General features: G+C 36.8%; 1 protein-coding gene across 20 annotated transcripts in view; it reads left to right on the top strand.

Annotated features, from left to right (window-relative positions):
• The window catches only part of LOC123509580 (protein scribble homolog), a 174,394-nt gene that overhangs the window by 35,817 nt on the left and 126,565 nt on the right, over nucleotides 1-12,012 (top strand). For all 20 annotated transcript variants that reach the window (XM_045263969.1, XM_045263963.1, XM_045263957.1 and 17 more), the window contains exons 5-6: nucleotides 9,156-9,276; nucleotides 9,665-9,957. In XM_045263969.1, the coding sequence (XP_045119904.1) occupies nucleotides 9,156-9,276; nucleotides 9,665-9,957 (414 nt within the window). The remainder of the gene's footprint in view (nucleotides 1-9,155; nucleotides 9,277-9,664; nucleotides 9,958-12,012) is intronic.

Below are 12,012 nucleotides of genomic sequence, written 5' to 3'. Positions count from 1 at the left end.
AGGAATATTCATGATTTTAAGAAAAAGCTGGACATTAGTAGATATGGAGATGGGACAGTACGAGCATAGCTCCTTTCCCGTATGTTACAATTAGGTAAATACACACACACACACACACACACACACACACATAGTGTAGTGGTTAGCACGCTCGACTCAAAATTGAGTCTTGGCGCGGCGAGGCAAATGGGCAAGCCTCTTAATGTGTGGCCCCTGTTCACCTAGCAGTAAATAGATATGAGATGTAACTCGAGGGGTTGTGGCCTCGTTTTCCCGGTGTGTAGAGTGTGTTGTGGTCTCAGTCCTACCCGAAGAACGGTCTATGAGCTCTGAGCTCACTCCGTAATGGGGAAGACTGGCTGGGTGACCAGCAGACAGCCGAGGTGAGGTGAATTACACACACACACACACACACACACACGTCTGAAAGATGTTAAAAAATATAGTTTCCCACAAAGATGTGTTGAGACGTGGAACAATTTGAGTGAAGAAGTGGTGTCAGCAATGAGTGTGCATAGTTTTAAAGAAAAATTGGATAAGTGTAGATATGGAGACGGGGCCACACGAGCATAAAGCCCAGGCCCTGTAAAACTACAACTAGGTAAATACACACACACACACACACACACACACACACACACACACACACACACAATGGATACACACACACACACAGACCATGTAGAGATGTGTAGTGGAATAGTTTAGCACACTGGTCATGATTTTAAGAAAAAGCTGGACATTAAGAGGCTCCAGGTTTAATTCCCGGGATGTGGCAAGGCAAATGGGCAAGCCTCTTAATGTGTAGCTCCTATTCACCTAGCAGCAAGTAGGTATAAGATATAACTCGAGAGGTTCTGGTCTCGCTGTCGTGGTGTGGAGTGTGTTGTGGTCTCTGTCCTATCCGAAGATCTTTCTATGAGCTCTGAGCTCACTCCGTAATGGGGAAGGCTGGCTGGATTACAGATTAGAGATTACATAAAGAAAGAAGAAGCTGAAAGATCTAGTAAACAAAGAGGAAAGAGTACAGAACGTGATTAAAAAAAGAATTACACACACACACACACACACACACACACCTGGTGGAAACAAAGTTAAATGAGGCAATAAAAATAGACATGGATAAAAGGTATAATATATGGAGGAGAGACAGAGTGGGTAAAGGAGGAGGAGGAGTCATGATGATGTTAAGGAAGGAGATAGTGGTAAATCAAGTGGAGTTTGGGGAAGGAAAATCAGAAATACTGTATGTTAAGATGCATATTAACAAAAAGGAGTTAACAATCATTGGAACATATGTGCCACCAAAACAAACTCATGGACTAACCAAGAATATAGAGACATGATAGATGACACAATAAGGAGTCTTACAAGAATCATTAAGGAAAGGAGAAAAGTGATATTGGTAGGAGATTTCAACTGTAAGGAGGTAGACTGGGAAAATTATGAAAGTGGTATGGGGAAGATGCCTGGGAGATAGATTCCTGAACCTAATGATAGATAATTTGATGGTCCAAAGAGTAAAGGAAAACACAAGATTCAGAGGAAACGATGAGCCGGCAAGATTAGACCTAGTTTTACAAGGGATATACCAATTAACGATGATATAAGATACAAGTGCCCATTGGGAAAGAGTGACCATGTAATATTAGAGATGGATATAGAAGAAGGAAAGGAAGATAGAGATGAATCATACAAAGGAGACCGATTAAATTACAGAAAGGCTGATATTGAGAATCTCAAGAACTATTTTAAAACGTAAACTGGGAGGAGATGGAAAACTCATTAACGGTTCAAGAGAAATATAACTTATTTTTGGAAATATACAAAACTGGGGTCAGGAATATGTTCCGAAATATAGACCTAAAGAAGAAGGAAAGAAAGATTGGTTTAATGCAAGATGTGCTAGGGCAAAGGAGAAACGAGATGGAGCATGGAAAAGGTGGAGAAGAAACAGAAATCCAGAAAATAAGGAAAACTTCAAAACAGCAAGAAATGAATATGCTAAGGTGAGAAAGGAAGAAGAAAAGAACTATGAAAAGGACATTGTCGAAAAATGTAAGGAACAACCAAAATTGTTCTACAGATTCATAAATGGAAAAATAAGACAAAAAGAAACAATAGAAAGGTTAAAAGGAGAAAACGGAATGGTGGAAGACCCAAAAGTATGGCAGAACTGTTAAATAGTAAATTTCAGGAGGTCTTTACTAAGGAATCCAAATTTGAAAGACCACAGGGTAATAGAGACTGTCTATATGAAAGAGATTAAAGTAACCAAGCTTGAAATAAAAAGTTGATGATGGAATTGGATGAGGAAAAGGCAATGGGACCGGATGAAGTCTCAGGCAGAATACTGAAAGAATGTAGGGAAGAACTAGCAAGTCCAATATACAACATCATAAAATGCTCAATAGAAAATGGAACAGTGCCAGTGGAGTGGAAAAGAGCTGAGGTGGTTCCCATATATAAGAGCGGAAGGAAGGAAGAACCTTTAAATTACAGACCGGTATCACTAACTAGTGTAATATGCAAGATGTGTGAAAAGTAATAAAGAAGCAATGGATTGAGTTTCTTGAAGACAACAAAATATTATCAAATAGCCAATTTGGTTTTAGAAAAGGTCGGTCATGTGTGACAAATTTATTGAGTTTCTACTCTAGAATAGTTGATAAAGTACAAGAGAGAGAGGATGGGTTGACTGTATTTATTTAGATCTAAAAAAGGCTTTTGATAAAGTGCCACATGAAAGATTACTATGGAAGTTAGAGGAGAAGGGTGGCTTAAAAGGAAGCACATTGAGATGGATGAAGAATTACTTAAGGGGGAGAGAAATAAGGACGATAGTTAAAGATATGAAGTCCAAGTGGAGAACAGTAGACAGCGGAGTGCCACAGGGTCAGTATTGGCACCAATACTTTTTCTCGTATATATAAATGACATGCCAGAGGGAGTGAACAGCTACATAAATCTGTTTGCGGACGATGCGAAACTGTGCAGAGTCATTAAACAAAAGAGGATTGTGAAATACTACAGGAAGACTTAAACAAGATCTGGAAATGGAGCAAAAAATGGGAGATGGAATTCAATGTGGACAAAAGCCATGTCATGGAAATGGGAAAAAGTGAAAGACGACCAGTGGGAATCTATAAGATGGGAGATGGAGTAGAACTAGAAAAAGTAAAAAGGAAAAGGACTTGGGAGTGACAATGGAAGAAAATAATCAACCGGTAAGCCATATTGATAGAATTTTCAGAGACGTATAATTTGCTAAGGAATATTGGAGTAGCATTTCACTATATGGACAAGGAAATGATGAAGAAATTGATAAGTACTAAAATAAGACCTAGATTGGAATATGCAGGAGTTGTGTGGACTCCCCATAAAAGAAACACATAAGAAAATTAGAGACTACAAAAATGGCTACAAGAATGGTTCCAGAATTTAAAGGGATGGCATATGAGGAGAGACTAAAGGCAATGGATCTACCAACCTTGGAGCAGAGAAGAGAGAGGGATCTGATACAAGTTTATAAATTGATTAACGGAATGGATGAAGTGGATAATGAGAAACTGATCCTGAGAGAAGAATATGACTTTAGAAGCACAAGATCGCATAGTAAGAAACTAAGAAAGGGACGATGTCTGAGAGATGTTAAAAATTTAGTTTCCAAAGATGTGTTGAGACTTGGAACAGTTTGAGTGAGGAAGTGGTGTCAGCAAAGAGTGTACATAGTTTTAAAGAAAAATTGGATAAGTGTAGATATGGAGACAGGACCACACGAGCATAAAGCCCAGGCCCTGTAAAACTACAACTAGGTAAATACACACACACACACACACACACACACTCCGAGAATCAGCTGATCTTCACTACCTATTGTATAGTATTTGCAGTGGCCTGGGCGAGTAGTGTAGACTCATTTTTCATGAAATCAAGTGTTAGAGAATCATGACTAAAGAAGAGATTCCATCTAAATGCAGGTATGAGACTAAGGAAAGAATGAAAGAAGATGAATATGTTGATGAGGGAGAGAGTGCATTCGAAGGTTTTGATATGGCAAATACTTCACTATTTAAGAGAGTGTTGACTATTGAACGTAAACTAGATAAATGGATAAAGGAGAGTATGAAAATGAAAGAGAATGAAGAACAGGAAAAAGAGTTTAAAAAACTGAGAGAAAGGATAAAAAAAAGTGGAAGAAAACAAAGCTAGGCTAAGAGCGGAAAACAAAGAACTGAAAAAGGAAGTAGCTAACTACAAAAAGCAGATGGAAGAAGGACTCGGTAAAGCCAAGAAAGAAAAAGAGAAGCTGAAAGATCTAGTAAACAAAAAAGAGGAAAGAGTACAGAACGTGATTAAAAAAGAAGTACAAGCATGGAGAGTCCAAGATAAGAAAGATAAGGCAGTTTTCAGGAGGTGATTCAAGAACAACTAAAAGAAAGAGATGAAAATATGACAAACAAAATGATAGAAGTCCTCAAGACAAAAGAAAATCTAGTTAGGGAAATTGCAGAAAAACAGTGTAATTGTATTTGGACTAAAAGAAAAAAATATAAAATATAGACCAAGAAGAGAAAAAGAAGAAATAAAATCAGTCAGACCTACTTAAAGATCTAAACGACGAAGATAGGCAGAACTTAGAAGAGGAAGTAGAAGAAATAAACAGAATGGGACCATATCAAGAAGGAACAACGAGACCAATTAAGATACAACTAAAATCACAAGCAGCAACAGAAGAAATATTATAGAATAACTAAACTCAGAGAAACAAGGTTGCAAGGATATATATGTATATATATATATATATATATATATATATATATATATATATATATATATATATATATATATATATATATATATATATATATATATATATATATATAATATATATATATATATATAATAAAATATATATAATATATATATATATAAATATATATAATATATATAAAATATAAAAAATATATATATATATATATATATATATATATATATATATATATAATATATATATATATATATATATATATATATATATATATATATATATATATATATATATATATATATATATATATATATATATATATATATATATATATATATATATATATATATATATATATATATATATATATATATATATATATATATATATATATATATATATATATATATATATATATATATATATATATATATATATATATATATATATATATATATATATATATATATATATATATATATATATATATATATATATATATATATAAATAAAGAAAAATAGAAATGAGAAAGAAGGGAAGAGATAAAACGAACTGGCGGCAGAAGTAAGGGAAAAAAATAATGAAAGGTCAGAAGAGGAAAAAAAGGCATTTTTTTTTGGAGAATTCTAGGAGACAGGATAAGGAAATGGTATATAAAAGAGAAGGAAAAGGAAAACAAAACTAAATGAGGCAATCAAAATAGACTTTGTTAATAGGTATAATGTATGGAGAAGAGACAGAGGGGGTAAAGGAGGAGGAGGAGTCATGATAATGTTAAGGAAGGAGATAGTGATAAACCAAGTGGAATGTGGCGAAGGAAAAGCAGAAGTACTGTATGTTAAGATGCATATTAATAAAAAAGAGTTAACAATTATTGTAACATATGTTCCACCAAAAACAAATTCATGGACCAATCAAGAATATAAAGACATGATAGATGACACAATAAGGAGTCTAATGAGAATCATTAAAGAAAGGAGAAAAGTGATATTAGTAGGAGATTTCAAATGTAAAGAAGTGGACTGAGAAAATTATGAAAGTGGTATGGGGGAAGAAGCCTGGGGAGAAATATTCCTGAACCTAATGATAGGTAATATGATGGACCAAAGAGTAAAGGAAAACACAAGATTCAGAGGAAACGAGGAGCCGGCGAGATTGGACCTAGTTTTTACAAGGGGTATACAAATGAACGATGATATGAGATATAAGTGCCTATTGGGAAAGAGTGACCATGTAATATCAGAAATAGATATAGAAGAGGGAAAGGAAGATAGAAACGATTCATACAAAGGAGACCGATTGAATTACAGAAAGGCTGATATTGAGAATCTCAAGAACTACTTCAAAAGTGATATTAGTAGGAGATTTCAAATGTAAAGAAGTGGACTGAGAAAATTATGAAAGTGGTATGGGGGGAAGAAGCCTGGGGAGAAAGATTCCTGAACCTAATGATAGGTAATATGATGGACCAAAGAGTAAAGGAAAACACAAGATTCAGAGGAAACGACGAGCCGGCGAGATTGGACCTAGTTTTTACAAGGGGTATACAAATGAACGATGATATGAGATATAAGTGCCTATTGGGAAAGAGTGACCATGTAATATTAGAAATAGATATAGAAGAAGGAAAGGAAGATAGAGACAATTCATACAAAGGAGACCGATTAAATTACAGAAAGGCTGATATTGAGAATCTCAAGAACTACTTCAAATACGTTAACTGGGAGGAGATGGAAAACTCAGAGACAGTGCAAGAGAAGTATAACTTATTTTTGGAAATATACAAAACAGGAGTCAGGGAATATATCCCAAAATATAGACCTAAAGAAAAAGGAAAGAAAGATTGGTTTAACGCAAGGTGTGCTAGGGCAAAGGAGAAAAGAGATGGAGCATGGAAAAGGTGGAGGAGAAATAGAAATCCAGTAAATAAGGAAAACTTCAAGGCAGCTAGAAATGAATATGTTAAGGTGAGGAAGGATGAGGAAAGGAACTATGAAAAGGACATTCTCGAAAAATGTAAGGAGCAACCAAAATTGTTCTACAGATTCATAAATGGAAAAATTTGGCAAAAAGAAACAATAGAAAGGTTAAAAGGAGAGAACGGGATGGTGGAAGACCCAAAAAGTATGGCAGAACTATTAAATGATAAATTCCAGGAGGTCTTTATTAAGGAATCCAAATTTGAAAGGCCACAAGGTAATAGAGAGACCGTCTATATGAAAGAGGTTAAAGTAACCAAGCATGAAATAAAAGAGTTAATGAAGGAATTGGATGAAGGGAAGGCAGTGGGACTGGATGAAGTCTCAGGCAGAATACTGAAAGAATGTAGAGAAGAACTTGCAAGTCCTATATACAACATCATAAAATGCTCAATAGAAATTGGAACAGTACCAGTAGAATGGAAAAGAGCTGAGGTGGTTCCCATACATAAGAGTGGAAGGAAGGAAGAACCTTTAAATTACAGACCGATATCACTAACTAGTGTAATATGCAAGATGTGTGAAAGAATAATAAAGAAACAATGGATCGAGTTCCTTGAAGACAACAAATTAATATCAAATAGCCAATTTGGTTTTAGAAAAAGACGGTCATGTGTAACTAATTTACTGAGCTTCTACTCTAGAATAGTTGATAGAGTACAAGAGAGAGAGGGATGGGTTGACTGTATTTATTTGGATTTAAAAAAGGCATTTGACAAAGTGCCACATGCAAGATTACTGTGGAAGTTAGAGGAGAAGGGTGGCTTAAAAGGAAGCACATTGAGATGGATGGAAAATTATTTGAGGGGGAGAGAAATAAGGACGGTAGTTAAAGATATGAAGTCCAAGTGGAGAGCAGTAGAAAGCAGAGTGCCGCAGGGGTCAGTATTAGCACCAATACTTTTCCTCATATATATAAACGACATGCCAGAAGGAGTGAACAGCTACATAAATCTGTTTGCGGATGATACGAAACTGTGCAGAGTTATAAAGCAAAAAGAGGATTGTGAAATACTGCAGGAAGACCTAAATAAGATCTGGGAATGGAGTAAAAAGTGGGAAATGGAATTCAATGTGGACAAAAGCCATGTCATGGAAATGGGAAAGAGTGAAAGACAACCCATGTGAATCTATAAGATGGGAGATGGAGTAGAACTGGAGAAAGTAAAAAAGGAAAAGGACTTACGAGTGACGATGGAAGAAAACAATCAACCGGTAAACCATATTGATAGAATTTTCAGAGAGACATATAATTTGCTAAGAAATATTGGAGTAGCATTTCACTACATGGACAAAGAAATGATGAAGAAATTGATAAGTACTAAAATAAGACCCAGATTGGAATATGCAGGAATAGTGTGAACCCTTCATAAAAAGAAACACATAAGGAAGTTGGAGAGTCTACAAAAAATGGCTTCAAGAATGGTTCCAGAATTTGAAGGGATGACATATGAGGAGAGACTAAAGGCTATGGATCTACCAACCCTGGAACAGAGAAGGGAGAGAGGGGATCTGATACAAGTTTATAAATTGATCAATGGAATGGACCAAGTGGATAATGAGAAACTGATCCTGAGAGAAGAATATGACATTCGAAGCACAAGATCACATAGTAAAAAGCTGAGAAAGGGAAGATGTCTGAGAGATGTTAAAAAATATAGTTTCCCACAAAGATGTGTTGAGACATGAAACAGTTTGAGTGAAGAAGTGTTGTCAGCAATGAGTGTGCATAGTTTTAAAGAAAAATTTGATAAGTGTAGATATGGAGACAGGGCCACACGAGCATAAAGACCAGGCCTTGTAAAACTACAACTAGGTAAATACACACACACACACACACGCGCACACAAACATACCGCGTAGTGCATGTAGTGGGTAGCACGCTTGGCTCAACTGAAAGGGTCCGGGTTCAAGTCCCAAGCGCGGCAAGGCAAATGGGCAAGCCTCTTAATGTGTAGCCCCTGTTCACCTAACAGCAACTAGGTACGGGATGTAACTCGAGGGGTTGTGGCCTTGCTTTCCCGGTGTGTGTGGAGTGTGTTGTGGTCTCTATTCTACTTGAAGATCGGTCTATGAGCTCTAAGCTTGCTCCGTGATGGGGAAGGCTGGCTGGGTGACCAGCATGTGACCGTGGTGAATTACACACATTTGTGATCAATACACTAAGGATGCTTCAAGTACTTGGGGACAGCAATTTTTTAGTTTTACCCTTTTTTTTTTTTTTTTTTTTTTTTTTTTACCATTAATGTATTCATCCACAAGACAGTGGATTTTATTCATTATTGGTGTGTGTGTGTGTGTGTTTGAAAACCATTTAAGGTTGAGACAAGATATGTACTAATTACATATAGTATTAAGAATTCTCTGTCATGAAAACTCACTTAGTAGTATCCATGGTTTCCAGCTTAATCAATCTGCAGTCCCTGGAGCTTCGGGAGAATCTGCTGAAGGGACTGCCGGAGTCAGTGTCTCAGCTAAGCAAACTGGAGCGGCTTGACATTGGAGACAATGACATTGAAGAACTAGTGAGTTAAATTATCTGTTTTTTTTGTTTATCAAGTGAGTTTTGGACAAAGTGTAGTTTCTGTGAATGGGTAACCAAGCTTGTGTGTCCAAACTTAAAGGTGGAGTGTCAACTTCAATGGATTTTTTGCATCACTATTTTTCCCAATTGTCTTTTGCTATGTAACAAATCTTATTAAAAGCAAATCTAGCAATAAGAGTCACATAATGTTAGTGGATAGAAGTGTCTCATTATATGCATATAGAGTGGAGTCATTATGAATAGATACGTTTATGGCAAGACATCAGAGTACAGCTAACCTCATGTGGGAATAAAGTCAACCAGAAATATACGGGATTCAAATACCTGGAGTTGAAAGTATGTATACTGACTGAGTATTCCTTGTGCAGCCTCCACACATTGGGGACCTGCCAGCCTTGCAAGAGCTGTGGCTAGACCACAACCAGATATCCCATCTTCCCCCCGAGACTGGTCGGCTCAAGAACCTCCTCTGCCTTGACGTCAGTGAGAACAGGCTTGAGGACGTGCCAGAGGGCCTGTCTGGCCTCACCAATCTCACAGACCTTCACCTCTCCCAGAACCTCATTGAAACCCTCCCAGATGGCATTGGTGCCCTCACCAAGTTGACAATTTTTAAGGTGGACCAGAACAGACTCATGACTCTCAATCCCAACATTGGAAAGTGAGTAGAGCTGCAGACGTGTATGTGTATTTACCTAGTTGTATTGTACAAGGTTTGAGTGTGGCTCATAGTGTCCTGTCTCCATTTATCCAATTTTTCTTTTAAGTTATGCACATTATGTGCTGTAACAACTTCATCACTCAGTGCTTGCCATTTTTCTACCATTCTGTGAGGAAAACTGTATTTTCCAATATCCTTCACACTGACTCATCCTGATCTTTTGTCATCAGCACCAGGTCTTCCTTGTTTATTTTTTCTATGCCAATTACTATTCTATACATTGTTATTAGGTATCCTTATTCTCTTCTATCTTGTAAGGTTGGCAGTCCCATTTCTTTCAGCCTTTCTTCATATGTTAGGTCTTTTAGTTCCGGCACAATCTTTGTAGATATCTTCTAGATTTGTTCTAATCTTCTTATATCTTTTTAGAGCCACTGCTGCATATTCCAGCTTAGGACGTATTATGCTCGTGATAATCTTTTTCATCATATCTTTGTCCATGAATTGAAAAGCCACTCTTATATTAGTCAACATTTCATATGCCACAGATAACAGTAGATCTGGATTTGACACGGGACTGTGGAGTCGCGCCGCCATTGTAGTAACGTACCCAAAGCGGTCGACTGGTAGTACGCGGCAGCTGACTGTTAAAGTTATAATTTTGTAAGGTTTTATACAGTGTAAAGTGCATTTTTTAAGGAAATACTAATCATTACTAAATGCCGCAGCAGTGGGAAGGCGTGTGCATTTGTGGTGGCTGTGAGGTGCACCAGATTAAGGGCTCGGCTGACCTCTACCTGGAGGAAACATTATTATTATTATTATTATTATTATTATTATTATCATTATTATGTACATATTTGTGGCAAGTTGTATACACCCATGTCTACTGCGAATGAGTCATTTTAAAATCTCAGGCGAGCAGCGAGACGGCCAACGGTTTAGCCAACGGACAGTCACTCAGTCACTCATGCTAGGGATACCGCTGCAGCCAAGAGTGAGGGGTTATAATTGTTACGTGCATGTTCAGGCATTTTGACATATCTGTGGAGACAATGAAACAGTGAAATGTGAATGCTGTTGAAAGAGTTTTGTCCAACAATGGATTTACAGTGAAAGTGTGAAGAGCTTGTGTCGAGGCTCACATGAAAATGTTATTATGCGCGTGTGTGATGCAGTCGCTGGTGATGTCACTGTGCAGTGAGTAATGAAGAACAGTGAGGTGAATAAGGAGTGAACATTGTGAGTGGTATAATGCACACAGATTTAACATTGTGAGTGGTGTATCCAACCGTGACGTGTGTTTGGTGACGCTGAGTGTTGTATGCGGAGTTCAGTTAGTGGTACAGTGGAGAAGAACAGCTAGTGGTGATTTGAGGTGCACAATGTGAAACACTACAGTGAAATATAATGAGAGGTCACACAAAATGAGCAACTCTACAGCCAAAATCATGTAAAGTAATTTATAAGTGATACAAAATTTGCATTTTGTGTTTGAAATACAGCTGTAAACTTAAAGTTGTATTTAAACATCCACCTGGTACTATATAAATTCTCGTGTTTGACTCATATAACTGAGCGGTACAATGACATGGTTGTATGGATTTAGATATTGCTTTCAGGCATTGAATTCAACACAGTTAGCTTGCTTCACAGTGATTTTCATAGATTCATGTTGGCTAGGAGCTGAGATTTCGAGGTTTGAAATTTAAGGTCCGTTCTCCAGCTTTGTGTACGTTACTGCAGCGCGGCAATTTTCGTGTCAAATCCAGATCTACTGTTATCTGTGCATATGCTAATCCAAATATCTTACTTATGTGTTTTACGGGATTCAGATTTTCCTGTATACCACTCCCAGATCTTTTTCCTCTTTAGTCTTCATTATTTTTTCCTCTCCCATCAGATGGTTCCATACTAGTCTTCTCTTACTCTTTCTTAGTTACATTACGTGACATTTCTTGTTATTAAACTCTAATTAGCATTCTTACTCCACTTGTACATTTTGTTTATATCTTCCTGCAGCAGCAAACAGTCCTCTCGAGTTTTGATTACTCT

This window comes from Portunus trituberculatus, chromosome 27 (genome assembly GCF_017591435.1).
Source record: "Portunus trituberculatus isolate SZX2019 chromosome 27, ASM1759143v1, whole genome shotgun sequence".
Lineage (NCBI taxonomy): Eukaryota > Metazoa > Arthropoda > Malacostraca > Decapoda > Portunidae > Portunus > Portunus trituberculatus.
The sequence above is the reverse complement of the archived record's forward strand: the minus strand, read 5'-3'. Positions and strand labels throughout refer to the sequence as shown.